This window comes from Coturnix japonica, chromosome 8 (assembly GCF_054131305.1).
Source record: "Coturnix japonica strain WE chromosome 8, WE-NBRP24, whole genome shotgun sequence".
Taxonomy (NCBI): domain Eukaryota; kingdom Metazoa; phylum Chordata; class Aves; order Galliformes; family Phasianidae; genus Coturnix; species Coturnix japonica.
The window spans coordinates 22,293,545-22,309,628 of NC_140670.1; the positions used below are offsets into that span (position 1 = coordinate 22,293,545).

At 53.3% G+C, this 16,084-nt stretch overlaps 2 protein-coding genes across 11 annotated transcripts in view; both read left to right on the forward strand.

Annotated features, from left to right (window-relative positions):
• Positions 1 to 296: 296 nt before the first annotated feature.
• On the forward strand, positions 297 to 4,371 carry AS3MT (arsenite methyltransferase). 3 transcript variants are annotated; one of them, XM_015867240.3, is made up of 11 exons: positions 297 to 483; positions 721 to 791; positions 1,124 to 1,251; positions 1,324 to 1,474; positions 1,555 to 1,691; positions 2,323 to 2,392; positions 2,480 to 2,561; positions 2,646 to 2,777; positions 2,852 to 2,994; positions 3,371 to 3,505; positions 4,211 to 4,371. In XM_015867240.3, exons 1-11 carry the CDS (start codon positions 312 to 314, stop codon positions 4,304 to 4,306), a joined length of 1,317 nt encoding a protein of 438 aa, XP_015722726.3. In that variant the 5' UTR covers positions 297 to 311; the 3' UTR covers positions 4,307 to 4,371. The 3 variants fall into 3 exon arrangements, with proteins under 3 accessions (XP_015722726.3, XP_085410802.1, XP_015722724.1); XM_085554676.1 differs by having other exon boundaries at positions 396 to 454; XM_015867238.3 differs by having other exon boundaries at positions 396 to 437.
• A 1,210-nt stretch (positions 4,372 to 5,581) lies between these two features.
• CNNM2 (cyclin and CBS domain divalent metal cation transport mediator 2) overlaps positions 5,582 to 16,084 on the forward strand; it is a 92,956-nt gene continuing 82,453 nt past the window's right edge. For 6 of the 8 annotated variants that reach the window (XR_014948730.1, XM_015866919.3, XM_015866920.3 and 3 more), the window contains exon 1: positions 5,582 to 7,319. Coding sequence is in view for 7 of the 8 variants with exons in the window: in XM_015866919.3 (XP_015722405.2) it covers positions 5,738 to 7,319 (1,582 nt within the window). In the remaining variant the exon portion in view is untranslated. Of the gene's footprint in view, positions 7,320 to 9,333; positions 9,429 to 9,483; positions 9,686 to 16,084 lie in introns of those variants that run through there. The other 2 variants (XM_085554670.1, XM_085554669.1) reach the window with 2 other exon arrangements.

Below are 16,084 nucleotides of genomic sequence, written 5' to 3' on the forward strand. Positions count from 1 at the left end.
GTGGGTGCCAGGGGGTGTTTGTTTCCCTCGAGCTTCTTGAGAATAACAGAGCTGTCCCAGCCATCACCGTGCTGCAGCTGTGTGTGCTGCCAGTCACCCTGAGCAGTGTGGAGCAGCTTGGCACGCTCCCTCCTGCTTCAGCTCCAGGGTCTTCCTGTGGACACAGTGTCCTTATTGCAGGTGGCCTATTCCCTGCTGGAGGTCCCGTCTGCAGGGCTTGGAGCAGCACTGGGGCATCGCCATGGGGTCTCCTTGTGTTTGGGACAAGGAGGAGGCTGAGATGGGCTGTGCTGAGGGAGGGACACAGCCCAATGGCAATGGCTGCGGGTACCTGCAGTGAGCAGGGCTGTGTGCCAGGGTTGGAGGCCTGGTGGGAAATGACCTCAGGCGGAAGCAGAGAGTCGGGGCGGAGTGTGGCTGAGCTGCAGCTGGAAGCAGTAAGGCACAGGGCAGGGTGCGGGGCCCTGTCCTACAGGGGACCTTGTGGGACACTGGGGGGGGAGGATTTGCCCTCTGGCAGGGGTGGGGTTGGGGTGTTTCAACGAGGGTGTTGGCAAGGGGTTCCCTTCTCACTAGGATGTGGGTCTGGGGGGCTCCTTGGTGTTGCCAGACGGAGATGGGGGAAGTGTTGTGGTATTTTGAGGAGGGTCTTTGAGAAGGACACTAAGTGGTGCCCATGGCAGCAGCATTGGCAGCAGCTGTGTGCTCCTGTTGCTGCAGTGGCTGCCCCGTGCATGAACTGTGCCACTGAGGACGGCATCTCCCAGGACCGGATCCACCACGAGGTGCAGGTGAGGGTGTGAGCGGGGTAGTTGGGAAGGAGCACTGGGCCAAGGCAGAGCTGGGACAGGGCAAAACTTACTGTGGGATTCCAGTGAGTGCTCAGAGCAGCTGGCTGCTGCCCGTGGAGTTCTGGAGCAGCATTTTGCTCATCTTCATGATGGGGATGGGAAGGGATGAGCTGGGGAAGGTTGGGATGGAGAGACATGTCACGTTACCCAGTTTTTTAGCTGCAGAGGGCACTGCTGCCATATGCAAGCTGCATGACTCCAAGTTTGGTGTGTGTGGAGGCACCACGGCTCAGCCTGCTGTAGTTGGGTGGCTCATGTTTGTCCTGTGCCAGGATTACTATGGCAGAGAGCTGCAGAAGTCAGAGGACCTGAAAACCAATGCTTGCATCACACCAAACAAGCCTGTTCCCAAGGCGGTGAGAGATGCTCTGCAGCGTGTCCATGAGGAGGTGGTGTCCAGGTGAGCCCTGCATTTCTCCCCACGGCACCTCCCAGGGACTGCAGCACCCCCCACTCAGCCCCAACCCTCCAGGTACTATGGCTGTGGTCTGATCATCCCTGAGTGCCTGACATCCTGCCGGGTCCTGGACCTGGGCAGCGGCAGCGGCAGGGACTGCTACGTGCTGAGCCAGCTGGTGGGGGAGCAGGGCCACGTCACTGGCATCGACATGACTGAGGCACAGGTATGGCACAGGGCCACCCATGGGGTCAGGTCACCTTGTCTCCACCCCGAGTCCTGCCATGCTCCTCTTCCTCCTCCCAGGTCAATGTAGCAAAGAAGCACATTGCTTATCACATGGAGAAGTTTGGCTACCAAAAGTCAAACGTGGAATTCCTCCAGGGCTACATGGAGAACCTTGGTGATGTTGGGCTGTCTGATGAGAGCTACGATATTGTCGTGTAGGTACCCTGCAGGGACTGTACTGGATCTGCACCCACATCTCCAAGGGGTCCATTTGGGGATCGATGCCCTTTGACATCTTTATCAGTGACATAGACAGTGGGATTGAATGCACCCTCAGCAAGTTTGCTGATGACACCAAGCTGAGTGGAGCAGTTGATACAATAGGAAGAAGGGACATTATACAGAGTGGTTTTTAACTAGAAGAGAAGAGATTGAAGTGAGATATTAAGAAGAAATCCTTTATTCAGAGGGAGGTGAGGCCCTGGCACTGCTGCCCTGATAGCGGTGGGTGCCCCATCCCTGGAGGCATTCAAGGCCAGGTTGGATGGAGCCTTTGGTCCTGATCTGGTGGGAGGAATGCAGCCCACACAGAGGGCTGGAACTGTATGGGCTTCAAGATCCCCTCCAACATAAGCCATTCTATGATTCTATGTACATTCCTGCTGGGCTGCTCACTTCAACAACATGTTAGGAAATTAAAACTAAAGGTTTTAAGCTGTAGCCTGGGAATATGGAATTTCCCTTTTTCATGGTTGAATGTTGCAATGAGTGATGGACTGTGTGGCAGCTGGTGGTGCTGAGCATAAGTGGTGATGCTGCAAAGAATCTTTGGTGTCCTCCTCCCAGCTCCAACTGTGTGATCAACCTCGCCCCTGACAAGAGGGCTGTGCTTCGGGAGGCCTACCGTGTGCTGAAGGTGGGGAGCCACGTGGGGCTGGGTTGGCCCTGCTGCAGGTGCCTGTTTTGTCCCATGACCTCTCATCCACTCCTTACTGCCTTCCAGCCTGGAGGAGAGATGTACTTCAGCGATGTCTATGCCAACCAGCGCCTGAGTGAGGCTGTGCGGAAGCACAGTGTGCTGTGGGGTGTGTAGGGTACTGCAACACATGGGATGGGCAGCCTTTGGGTCTGATGTGCATGGTGTCACTGTGCCCATGTCCTCATGGCAGGAGAGTGTCTGGCAGGAGCCCTGTTCTGGAGAGACCTGTACAGCATTGCCAAGGAGGTGGGTTTCAGCCCTCCATGCCTGGTCACTGCCAGTCCCATCACTATCAGCAACGAGGAGCTGGAGAGAATCACTGGTGAGGGTTCCACCATCTCCTTTTGGCCATGAGTGCGGCACTGGGACCCCATGTGCAGTGCCTCTCCCTTGCAGGTGACTGCTGCTTCGTCTCTGCCACATTCCGGCTCTTCAAGGTGCCAGAGAGCAGCCGAACCGGGCCAGGCCAGGTCATCTACAATGGTGGGATTGTGGGGCACGAGCAAGAGCTGGTCTTTGATGCCAACTTCACCTTCAAGGTATGGGGAGGTACATTTGGGCTCCCGAGGATGCCACAATGGAAGGTTCAGGTTGGACATTAGGAAAAGTTTATTTTCAGAAAGAGTGATGAGGCATTGAAACAGGCTGCCCAGGGAGGTGGTAGGGCCAATGTCATTATATATAAACCAAGGGAGATGAAAACAGGGCATGGAGAGGAAGTCAGAGCTGTGCAGTGTGTTGGGGTGAAGATGGGAGCAGTACATCCCTGGTGCTACACCAGGTGGTTTGCAGCCAGCTTGCTCCCTGTCGGTGTATCTCCAGCTTTTGGGCTTTGAGCATCATCTCTCTGGGCACTGGGGGAACCCTGGTCTACGTGTCCCAGGCTCCAGCCCCATGATGTTTCCCCCTCCTCAGGAAGGAGAAGTGGTGGATGTGGATGCTGAAATGGCTGCGATATTGCGGAGCTCCAGGTTTGCGGAGATGTTCCTGATCCGGGCTGGTGGGTCTGATGGTGCTGCACCACGAGGCTGCTGTCACGGGAAGGTGAAGGTTGGTAGCTACGTATTGGGCTCAGGGATGGGGACACTGCTGCTGTGTGCTATCACAGGGATACTCTGAAGTATAGGAGGGTGGTCTCATGACACCCATGTTCTTCTGGGCCAGGCAAGAGCCTATGGGAGACTGGGTGGCACCAGGTGCTTGAGTTTGGGCAGCTGTGCCCCGTTCAGGATTGCTGAGGTTTATTTTGCCTCCACAGGGGTTTGCTGTGGCTTGAGAGCCCTTCATCCCCTGCACATGTTTGTGGAGGACACTGCAGGTCTCCATGGGAGATACCCTTCCTATAGGCAGGTGGTGGCCACCCCCAGCTGCCCCTTTCTGCTGCTGTGAGCTTGACCCTGGCTGCCAGCCCTGACCCTGCAGCTCCTTTATCTGCTGGCGGCCTCTCCTTGCCCCTTTGCCATCCTTTCAGCCTCAGATGGGCCAGCTGGGGCTGTGAAGTGGGGGTCACTGGCAGGCAAAGGAGCCTGCAGTTGCCTGTCCCTGAAACGCAGCCTTGCACTTGAGTCTCTGTTCCCCATCCAAGCATTTCTCAGATAAAAGCAGAGCAAAAATCCTGGAGAAGATCACAGTGTCCCCCTTATGGCCGATCAGCTGTGTCACCTATGGGGCTCTGCCGGGGCTGGGAGAAAGCGGTGGGGAACTGCTGCTCCCCCACGGCCTTGACCCCATCCCTCGTTGTTCTCCGCCCTGCAGGAGAAGATCTGTGACCCGTTCCTGCTGCAGCAGCGGGCAGCCCCAGCTCCTTCCTGCGGCGCTGCCGGGACCTGCGGGCCGCGGGGCTGCTGCTGAGCGGAGCGACGTCCGCACAGCTCTGGGAGCCGGGGGGAAATACAACGAACTGCTTGAGCTGCTGAGCCGGGCTGTCATTTCTTCGCCTGGGGCTGAGGGTGGGCAGCGCCTCGGGGGCTCCATCGTGCTGGGCGTCTCACCGCCCTGCGCGGCCACGGGGAGCGCTGCGGAACAGGCAGCGGGCGTGAGTGAGGCGCCATCGCATCTGCTCGTTTTAAGCTCCCCGTGCCGACCTCCGCGCTTCCCGCAGCGGGTCCTCGGGCGGGGACGGAGCCGGGATCCGGATCCTGGAGCCGGGATCCCGATCGTGCCCCGTGCGGCGCTGCCGAGCTTCGTTTTATCCCAAACACAAACACAACTATCGCCCCACACAGCGCCGCGCTGCGCTCAGCCCCCGCCGAACGGGCGGCGCGTGGCCGCCAGGGGGCGCTGCGGGACCGCGGAGCGGGGACAGGAGGCGGAGCGGGAACGGGGCGGGGGGAGCTGCGGGACCGGGCCGAGAGACCGGGCCGTGCTGCTCTGCCCGCTCCGTGCCGCCCCGTCCCGTCCCTTTCTGTCCCGTTCCGTCCCGTTCTATCCCGTTCCATCCCATTCCGTCCCGTTCTGTCCCGTTCCATCCCATTCCATCCCATTCCATCCCATTCCGTCCCATTCCATCCTGTTCCATCCCATTCCATCCCATTCCGTCCCATTCCATCCCGTTCCATCCCGTTCCATCCCATTCCGTCCCGTTCCATCCCGTTCTGTCCCGTTCCATCCCATTCCGTCCCATTCCATCCCATTCCATCCCGTTCCATCCCGTTCCATCCCATTCCGTCCCGTTCCATCCCGTTCTGTCCCGTTCCATCCCATTCCGTCCCATTCCATCCCATTCCATCCCATTCCATCCCATTCCGTCCCATTCCATCCCGTTCCATCCCGTTCCATCCCATTCCGTCCCGTTCCATCCCGTTCTATCCCGCCCCTTCTCGCTCAGCACTCCCCGTTCCCGTCCCTCCGGCCGCTCCTCTCCCCCATTGGTCGCGCCCCCCCTAGGCCCCGCCCCCCGGCCCCATATCCGCTCTGCTATTGGTCGGCTCCCCGCCGCCGGCCCCGCCCCCGCCTCCCGCCGTACACACGGAGTCACGCGCCGCCCGTCCCGCGGTGGCCGCTGAGCGCCGTGCTCAGGCCCCGCCCCCCCGTTCCGCTGCGGGCTCCTATTGGCTGATCCCGGCCCAGGCCCCGCCCCCTGGCGGCGGTGGCTGCGTTGTGGGCGGGGCGGCGCTGATGCCGCTCGCTGTGAGCCGGGCCCGGCCCCGCAGTGTCCGCCCGTCGGGTCCCGCTCTCGGCCGCTCCCGCCCCAGCGCCCGCCGCCACCGCCGTGTGTCCGGGCCCGGCCGCAGGCGCACAGCGGCGATGCGGGGCCGCGGCGGCGCCGAGCCCTGACTAAAGATGGCCGCGCTGCCCGGTGGGAACATGGCGGGGGGCGGCCGGGGGGCGCGGGTGGAGCCGCTGCCGCCGCCGCCGCCGCCGCTGCTGCTGCTGCTGCTGCTGCTCGCCGCCTGTCCCGGCCCACGGACACCGGCAGCCGCCGCCGCCGCCGCGCCGCCCGCAGCGCCCAGCGCGGAGGAGACGGTGATTATCGGGCTGCGGCTGGAGGACACGGACGACGTCTCCTTCATGGAGGGGGGAGCGCTGCGGGTGAGCGAGAGGACGCGGGTGAAGCTGCGGGTGTACGGGCAGAACATCAACAACGAGACGTGGTCGCGCATCGCCTTCACGGAGCACGAGCGGCGGCGGGGCGGGCGGGCGGCGGCGGGGGCGGCGGGGCGAGGAGGAGCGGGAGGCGGCGGAGCGGCGGGGGGCGGCGGAGCCCCGCAGCGCTGCGGCATCCGAACGTCGGACATCATCATCCTGCCGCACATCGTGCTCAACCGCCGCACGTCGGGCATCATCGAGATCGAGATCAAACCGCTGCGCAAGACCGAGAAGAGCAAGTCGTACTACCTGTGCACCTCCGTGTCCGCCGCCGCGCTCGGGCCCGGGGCCGCCGGGAGGATGGTGGACGCCGAGGGGCGGGACGGGCCCCCGCCGTGGGGAGAGACCGCGTGGATCTACCACGACGGGGAGGACACCAAGATGATCGTGGGCGAGGAGAAGAAGTTCCTGCTGCCCTTCTGGCTGCAGGTGATCTTCATCTCGCTGCTGCTCTGCCTCTCGGGCATGTTCAGCGGCCTCAACCTGGGCCTCATGGCCCTGGACCCCATGGAGCTGCGCATCGTGCAGAACTGCGGCACCGACAAGGAGAAGAACTACGCCAAGCGCATCGAGCCCGTGCGCCGCCAGGGCAACTACCTGCTGTGCTCCCTCCTGCTGGGCAACGTCCTGGTCAACACCACGCTGACCATCCTGCTGGACGACATCGCCGGCTCGGGGCTGGTGGCCGTGGTGGTCTCCACCATCGGTATCGTCATCTTCGGCGAGATCGTGCCGCAGGCCATTTGCTCTCGGCACGGCCTGGCCGTGGGCGCCAACACCATCTTCCTCACCAAGTTTTTCATGATGATGACCTTCCCGGCCTCCTACCCGGTCAGCAAACTGCTGGACTGCGTGCTGGGCCAGGAGATCGGTACGGTCTACAACCGTGAGAAGTTGCTGGAGATGCTGCGGGTCACCGACCCTTACAACGACCTGGTCAAGGAGGAGCTCAACATCATACAGGGAGCCCTGGAGCTGCGCACCAAGACGGTGGAGGACGTGATGACTCCGCTACGAGACTGTTTCATGATCACCGCCGAGGCCGTGCTGGACTTCAACACTATGTCCGAGATCATGGAGAGCGGCTACACCCGCATCCCCGTTTTTGAGGGCGACCGGTCCAACATCGTGGACCTGCTCTTCGTCAAGGACCTGGCTTTCGTGGACCCTGACGACTGCACTCTGCTCAAGACCATCACCCGCTTCTACAACCACCCGCTGCACTTCGTCTTCAATGACACCAAGCTGGACGCCATGCTGGAGGAGTTCAAGAAAGGTGGGCTGGCGGCGGGGCGGGAGCTGTGGGTGCTATGGGGAGCTCAGAGGTGTGCAGGGGGGCAACGAGAGGCCGCACTTATGGCATCAGAAGCTTTTCTGATCCGGGGCTGGACGATGGTTTGTGCCCCGGCCTCTTTTCCCCACTCCTGGGATGTGTGTGTGGGCACTGTGCCAGGCACGTTTCTTTTTCCACTCGTCTGCCCATCGTGGCAGGAATTGCTGACGTGAATCTGCAGCCGTTGCTCGGCCGCATCTCTCCGTGCTTTTTCAGCTGGCCCCTGGTGCAGGTCGCTCCTCTCCTCCTTGCTCATCGCACACACGTGCTGAGATAAACACGGCGTTCCCACTCCATTCATTGGCTCTGCTGGCCGCCTTCAGCCCTGCGGTTGTGTTGCTGTTACTGTGATTGATGCTTTGGTCCGGTGACTCAGGCAGTGTCGGAGCTTTGCGGTGTATTTGAGTGCGCCTGTTAGTGCTGCACTTTGGGTCGTGGGCTTTCTTATTGAGCTTGTCCCTTGCGCTGAGAACCACACTCAGCCGTGTCTGAATTTGCCTTGTATCAGACTCAGGAGTTACCTGGAAGAGAGCTCTGTGCATTCAGTAAATGGTCTTTCCAGTTAATAAATTGCAATGTCCACCTACGTTTCCAGGTGCTGTTTGGTCCATGCACTGGGCTGTGACAGTACAGTGTTCGGTCTGTGTTCAGTCTGTTCCCTCCTTAACCCAGGGTGGGAGATTTGAGCGTTATGCTGTTGGTTTCCTCTTTTTCCTTTCGCTCTCAGAGAAGGCAAATGTACTCCTGCATTTTGCAGAGCAGAACTGCAGTTCTGTTTACCTCCTGTCTCAGTGTAATGGTGGGGAAATCCTACTCTGCTTCAGAGCTGTTAAGTGGGAAAGGTGGGAGAGCCTTGACTGTGGTTTCAGTGCTGCAGAATCTGTGGCTGGGATCTGGGAACCTGAGTTACGTCACCTCACTGCTGGCTGGTGACTGTGGATTTTGCTGTCTGTGTGGTCACGGTGCTTGTTCCCCTCTGTCTGTCTGACTCCAGACAGCACCATGTGGTTCTGAGCCTGCAGCCAGGCTTAGTGTGTCTGAAAAATTAATGTTACATAGGAGGATGCTTTATTCCCTGGCTGAGGGAGGTGAAGTTCACCCGTGTGTTAGTCCTTTGATTTAATAGCTGGCAGAACCAGGTAAGCGTTTCAGTCCTGGTATTGTGGCAGAGCCAGTTATGCATCCTTTGCTTTTCTGAAATTTGTGATTAAAACAGGCTTTGTAATTCCCCTGGGCTGTTGGACCAGAGGATGCTCTTACTGACAGCCAGTGAGCCTCCCCTGCTGCACCAGGATGCTTCCCAGCAGCACAGGTTTAGGACAGCTCACCAATGCGTGTACCCTCCTGTGCTCTGTGGTGTGGGTTTAATTCAGGGTACTTCCATCCTACCCAGCGTTTACTCCCCAGCAGTTATGCTGGTGGGTCTGCATCGACAAGCCCTGGGGTTAGGACGAGCTGTGTCTTAACTGGTTTCTCTTTAAACAAACAGATACGGTGGAAATAAATGGCTTCCTTTGTCCTTTGAAATGAATGTAAATAACTGATAGCTTGCTTGATCTGGCATAGCACGGTGTCTTTTGCAAGAGTTCTTCAAACTTTCTTCTTTGTAGCAACCTTGCCAAATTCCCATGAGAATGTACAAATTAAGGGTGAGAATCAAATTGCACGTTGCTCTCTGGTACAACACTGGAAATAAATAAGCTTACAGTTCTTAATCACCCCTTTCCCACCGCACTGACCTTCCACTGCCTGCTTCAAAGCCCTGGGTGCTGCCCAAAGAGCCTTTGCTGCTGTCAGAGCAGCGGGCAGCTCTGGGGACGGTGCTGCTGTCACTGAAACGCTTCAGTCTGATCAAGGGAAGAGGCTTTTCTTAAAGAGGTTTGGAAATGAGCTGAATGGGTGGGGTTATGAAGTGCACTTTTTGGGCAGGAACAAAATATTTTTAACCCAAACATAGGATGGAGGCTCACGAGGAGGAGGTGAAGAGCCAAGCACGGCGGGATAGATGTCCTTATGCTGTTGGAGGATGGAGCTGGTAATTCGGTGCTTGGGCAGGCGGGAAGGAGGGTTTGGTGCTGAGCCTGTTCTTCGTGTTCTTTGCCCACAGCTGCAAAATGAATATATGTTTCACTTCTACGCTGCCAGGCAAGAAACTTAATTTTGAGAGAGCCGCAGCACATTCCCATTCCCTTGCTGCTCTAATCTCTTGAAGTATGAATAAACGTGACTTCTGAAGCAGTCTGCAGGAACGCTTTTCTTCTAGAAAGCATTGTTCGTTTTAAAACAAATAAAAAGCTGTTGAAAGTGGAGCAGTTTTCTATTCCTGTTGACAGACCTCGAACCCCTACCAGCACTGCCAAGCCTGTCTGCCAGCGAGCTGTGCAGGCAGCGTGTACTGCTTGACTCTGACCCATTCGGCTCCAGCTTAATGCAAGGAAGTACAAGGTACTCTTTACCTTAGGCAAGGGCATGCAGTGAGCAAAGTCAGGCAGTTCAAAGATGCATCTTGTTGGTCTGCCATTGTCTCCAGGGTCAGTCAGTACCCAGCTCCTGAGGTGCGGTGAGGAGCGTATGAACAAGGGAGTCATTTTTGGAAGGAAGCTAAGGGCTATCTGCACTGCTCTCCTTCCCCTGCTGATCGGTGTCTGGGCTTTTTTTCCCTTTTGACAGTTTTCCTAGGGTTCTGTTCAAATGCTCGTTGGCACTTGCTCATAGTGTTTTTCACTGGCAGATCTCTGTGTGTGTGATCCCAAATCCAAAGCATTCTATTTCTAGCTCCCTGCATGCCACAGCTACAAGAATTCAGCTTGAAAAGCCCTGTGCTGTAATACTAATATTTTAAGATTGGCCCACTTTTTACAAGCCGTTGTACAGCTGCTCTCCTGGTGGCCTGGACAGCTTCAACATACAGCAGTTTCTCAGCCATGCTCCTCCTTATCTGTCCTTGCAGATCTGGGGACTTGGAGCTGTGTGTTCTGATTTCATTTATCTGCCTCTGCTATTAGGTTATAATAAAAGATTGGAGTTAATAACCCATTACAAAGAAGTCGTGGTGATTGTGCAGCAGTTCTGAGCTCTTATTTTCTAATCACATGGCAACCTGGAGGAAATTCCTAGATTCCTTATTAAAATTATTACCAACTGGACCATAAAAGATTTTTCTTCCCTAAAACCTTGTCAGTTTTACTTGATGATCTTTTCTTCACACTCTGTTGATCTTGTATCATCTGTTTGTTTTAATAGTGTGCGTGTTTAGTGTGGACCCAGGACCTTGCCTGTTTCTTTTTCAGCTCCTACCCTGCTCCCAGGGAAGCCACAGGAACCAGAAACATAAAACCCTTACTTTTAATGGGAACAGAGGGGAATGCCCAGATGTATTTACTCCTCTTTTGAGTACACAGGTGATCATTTTGTCAGCGAGACAGCAAGTGACTGGTAGCCCACAGACCCAAAGCTCAGCATTGCTGCTGTTCTGATCCGAGTTGTTTCTGTTGACGGTCATTTACCTTTCTGGTACTCGTCAAACCTGCATTTTTAGGTGGCTGCTTTCCTGGTCCCTTTTGAGTTTTATGGCTTTCCATTCTGATGAGCCCAGGCTTCCCGTAAGGAAAGGTCCAGGGTGGAGACTTCATGTGTGGTGAGGACTGGGGAGCTGTAGGTGGGAAAGAATTTGCCCACCAAGATCCAGAAGACTCAGCCTGATGTGCTGGCAGATTTGTTCCCTGAGCAGATATTACATGTGGGGGTGGGGGCTGCCATGTGACAGAGGCTTCTTGGCTGCCTGACAGCGTGGCACCCACAGGGTCAGAGCTGCCAGGAGCTCTGCTGCCCTTGCAGAATGCTGGGGGTGTGTGCCTGTGGCGCTGCCAAGGGCAGACGTGGGCTGCTGTGGGCGGCCATCCTGCTGGCATGTAGAGAGGGGGGTGTTGAGATCAGCCCCTACTCCTCTTGGGGTCCTGGCTGCTACTCTTTGTTAAAGCCCAGGAGAAGATGAGCAGTAGAGGTTTGAATCTGATACTTGTGCTGGGAATGGTTCTTGATTGCTTTCTAATTGTTAAGATTGCCCATTGCTCAGCAAAGACAAGATGATGCTGTTTTCTCCATAGCATTTGCCAAGTTAGCAGACTCCTTTCTACTCTAAAAGTAATCCTGCAAGGGAACCAGGCTCCTTTCTGCTTTCTCTTTGTCTGTAAATGTTATCTGCCATGGAAAGAGCAGACTTCAAACTTCAGCTGTATAGACAGCAGCATTTAATGGCAATTCTGAAGCAGAACAGAGAGGAAGGGCCTCAACTTCTGTGCAAGCCCAGTTGTGCAGCAGCATGGTTGGGCAGTGCAGCCATCTCTCACCAAGCTACGATTCAGCAACTTCTGAAACCAAATACGTTGTCTTTAATAAACTGCCTACAGGTTTGCTCCTTTCTGTGAGTGAGTCTAATCAACGTGGAAGCTTTGTCAGCTTTTGTGTGTAGGTGATCAGTAATAGTGTGGTATCTCCCATCAGTTGCTTTGTAACACAAGTGGCAGAAGGAGACGGATCTAAAGGTTGCGTTGCTGATTGTGATCTCTGGAAGATGCTAAACTAGGAATGAAATGCTGTTGTGGTTTTGCTGTTCAGTCAAAGGTCAGAAATACTACAATGGAAGATACCTGTACAATATTATTTGATGCTAAAGTATCATAGAGTAGCTTGAGTTGGAATGGACCTTGAAGATCATCCCGTCCCCCCACTAGGTCAGGCTGCTCAGGGCCCAGTATGAAAGCATTATAATGCCGTTTTTAATTATGTGATTATTGTCTATCCAGGATCTCTGGGTAGCCACGTGATGGAAGAAGTGAACCTGAGATATTCTCAGCCTCTTCAGTGCTCTGTGCCAAAGCAAATGTTCAGGACAAAATTGTCTACTGTTTAACCTAATGTAGTAATATAGTAGACCCATTTCTTTCTTTCTTTCTTTTAATTTAATGTATCAAGTCCATTCTGAAACATAAATATTGAGTCATTCACAATTATAGGAGTGGCCAAACCATCCAAAGACAGTTTCCCTTTTGGCACACTGTAATATTGCTCAAGCTGGTTTTAGAGGAAAGGAGGGAGCTGGCCAGCTCACATTTCATAGATGTTCACTGCCTCAGTCCCCTCCCTTCTCTGTTGAAGGAATCAAACACTATAGTGCCTGGGATTATGGGCAAGGTTTTTAGGGCACTTAGTTTGTAGCATCACTGACACTCAACTGGAGAGAGGAGTAGTGTCAGATTTTGTCTTGCTCACTTGAAGAGCAGACGTAGTACAGAGGAGGGAAGATATGGAGAATTTGAAGGCCTGTTTTTAGGCACTTCGTAGTGTATGCTTAATATTACGAGTTGTAAATCAGTTTTATAGCTGCTTCAGTTCTATAAAGTGGCCTAGAATGGAGTGTCTGAGCAGTGTGTTGAATGGGTCTTTTTCCATTAATACTTAAGAACTCTAATTTTCATTAGCTGATGTGCCTCTGTAGAGCTGTGGTGTATTTGCCAGTCTGGGTGAACCAATTGCACTTCTGGTACCAAGTCCTTTACAGTTTGAGTCATGGAGCTTATAAAACAGAGACTCAATGCAGCTTATAAAACAGAGACTCCTCTGAACCATACTCCGGTGAGTGTGCCCTGGCACAATCAAGACCATCCAGTGATGGATTTTTATTTCGCTTTTTCTGTGGTTATGCTGATAAAGTGAGATCTGTCAGTAGGAATCCACCTCTTTGGCCTAGGAATCAACATGGCTCAATACGTGCTGGCAGAAGAAGCTCTGCTGAGTCTAGATTTAAATGATGTTACAAGATCAGAGCACAGAGGGTAGAGAGATCCATTTCTTAGAGCAAAGCCCACAGAGCTTAGAGAGCAGCTTCATGCTGCATATACCTGGTCAGTTTGTCTTTCCATTCCTGGTCCCAGTAATGTAGAGGCTTTGTTTCTTCCAAACTTGTCTCTACTAACTCTTTTCAGTCTTCCATTATTCAAAAATACTCTCTTCTCTGTTTATGGTTCTGTCTGTACTAACTTTGCTCTGAAGGGTCGTGAGTAGTGGCCCTTGGAGACCTTTGAGCCATTGTTCTTATGTTTTGTGTTAAAACTGCCTGGCAGCACTGCAGAATTCGGGTAGACAGCCAGATTTCACTGAACAGAAGAGTGATTTTCAGGATTTACTACACTTCTGTGCTGTCTATGGTATATACATTGAAAGGGCCACCTGTCTTTGGTAGTTGTGTTGGTTTTGTGCACGGCCTTTAAATGCAAGAGGTGGGTGACTGGGTCAGCTGGCGTGTTGGAAAACAGGGTTCTCACATGGGTGTTTGTGGTTATTCTTGTGATTTAGAGACGTGAGTCAATCTTGCTCTTTACCTACTAGTGATGGTATCTTGAGAGTTCTAGTAAACAAATTCTAGGAAAGCAACTTGTCTTGTAACCGAGTTGTCTTCAAGTTCCCAAAGCCTTAAACTGGACAGAAACCTCAGAGCTAAAAGCTCGTGTGAGTGGGACTTGTCTCGTTGCATCAAACATTATTCCTTGTAAACAAAGTCAGGTACAGTAATTTCAGTGTTTAAACATGAAGCAACAGCCCTTCTCATCAAGGAATTGTAATTTGGAGGGTAGAGCAAGTGCAATGCCCGTCAATCTGGGAACTGCAACCTGGTGATTACTGGGGCCTCAAGAGTTATAAGTTAATGTGATTCTGCCGCAGTTAATCAGTAACCAAGCAAGAGCTTTGCTCCAGCCGACAGAGCTGGGGCCAGGAGATGAGCGCATACGTTTAGTATGAAAGATCTGTATAGTTTTGTTCTGTGTGATGCTTTCCGTTGGGATTGCACCATCCTCTTGCTGGCAGTCCTAAAGGGATCACGCATCAAATGAGAGTGATGTTGTAAGGCTGTCCCTGTGGGGTGAGCCATGTCATTGAGACTGGCTTCTCACTCACTCAGTTGAGGATCTCTCCTGCAAGAAGCCTGAATGACAGTTGTTCTTTTATAGTGAGCTTTTATGGTGATATAATCTCTTAAGTGATACAACAGAGTCATCCATGGCAGTTGACCATTATGGATTGGAGATGAAGTAGGCTTTTTTACCTACTTGTCCACGGTAATCAGAGCAACAAAATGCTGACTCTGCCTCCGAGTTGGTCACTCTGCTACCAGCAAACAGTTTTAAGAAGGATCTTGCCATTTCTGGTTTCCTTCCAGCACTCCACCTCCTGCTTTCGGAAGATCGTCCTGCCTGCCCTTTGCACTATGGGGTTCAAAGTGCAGCCTTGCTGAGCAGGAGTCTGCAGGCCCCCCTTCTGGGCGGCAGTTATGTGAGGACAGGGGTGAGCGGGTGCCCACTTTTATTGCTCGTGGATTGCTTGTCAGCATATTCTGGTTTCCTACAACAGCAACAAAAAAAAAAGGAAGACAACCTTCTGCCGGTATGAACTTGTTCTTGATAAAAAATTATATCTGGCACCAAGAGTAGGTGTGGCTGTGGGTTTTAGGCAAGCTGCAGGCTTAGTTCTTCCTATCTAGGCTGGGACATCTTTCCATTTGAAGCAAGTACAGCTTTTACAGTTACAATTCCCATACACAGCAAGTGCAGACAGGGGCTCTAATTTAGTATTACAGGGCACCCAGTAAGAGGTTTCAGTTAAATGCTGCCCTTCTGCAGTAGGGCCGAGCTGTGAATTATCCAGTAACGCTGACTTGAGTGCCAAGGGACAGCACTAAACTGGTTTTGCTTCAGGATGGATAAATTAGCGTGACGTGTTTTTGCTGTGTGAATTCATGTTTTTTCACCCATGCATAACTGAGATACATGTGTAGAAAATAAAAGCTGAAAGAAAAAGTTTTTAGTGCTGTGAGGGTTGTAGGCCCATGTTGGATGAAGACTTCTGGAGTAGGTCTTGCTGTCCAACAAGAGAGGATGCCCCACCACAGGGTGAGGTAGCTCCCAGTATGGGCTGCTTTACCCTGCTCTATGGCTGTGACTTGCCCTTTGATGTGTGCTGGTTCCCTGCCCTCACCAGAATGACTTTTATCTTCTCCTCGGTATTCCAGTTTGCCTGGAGCCTTTTGGGGTGGTTAAGGCATAGCTACATTCAAGGACTTCATCATTTGCACTGGGAGTACTTTTTCTTCATAGCTCAAGCATTTCTCCAACACAAAGTGAATGGCATTTCTCTAAGAAAAATAAAGATCCTTTTGTAAATCATTGTTTTTCTCTCTCACTGAAAATCCCATACAGTGTGCTTTAGACTTAACATCAGCTACTAAATGGTTGCTTGCAACGACAAGCCTAAAAACCTCCTTGTATCATATGTTTGCATGTGACCCTTACAGAGGTCATAACAACCTTCAAGTTTTGTTTCTTTTCCATATGATAAAGTCAGCCTCTGTCATAACCAGGACCGACAGTTTAGTAGCTCTGTCTGTTGAGCTCAAAAGGCCTGAGGGGGGTTATGATCGCTAATGTGGAACTGCTTTGCCAGTAGCTTACTGGTTTAATCCAGCTCATGCTGTACTGACTGAGCGCTCCCAAGAAAAACCTGGACATCACAGAGCTGCACAGTTCACCCCACAGGCTGTCTTGGTGGGGGGTGAAGTCTTCTCAACATGGGAATCCCCTGAGGTTAGAGCTGGAGGAAGGCAGTGAGGGAACTTAATTACCTACATAATGGATGCAGTCTCCAAAAACTACAGC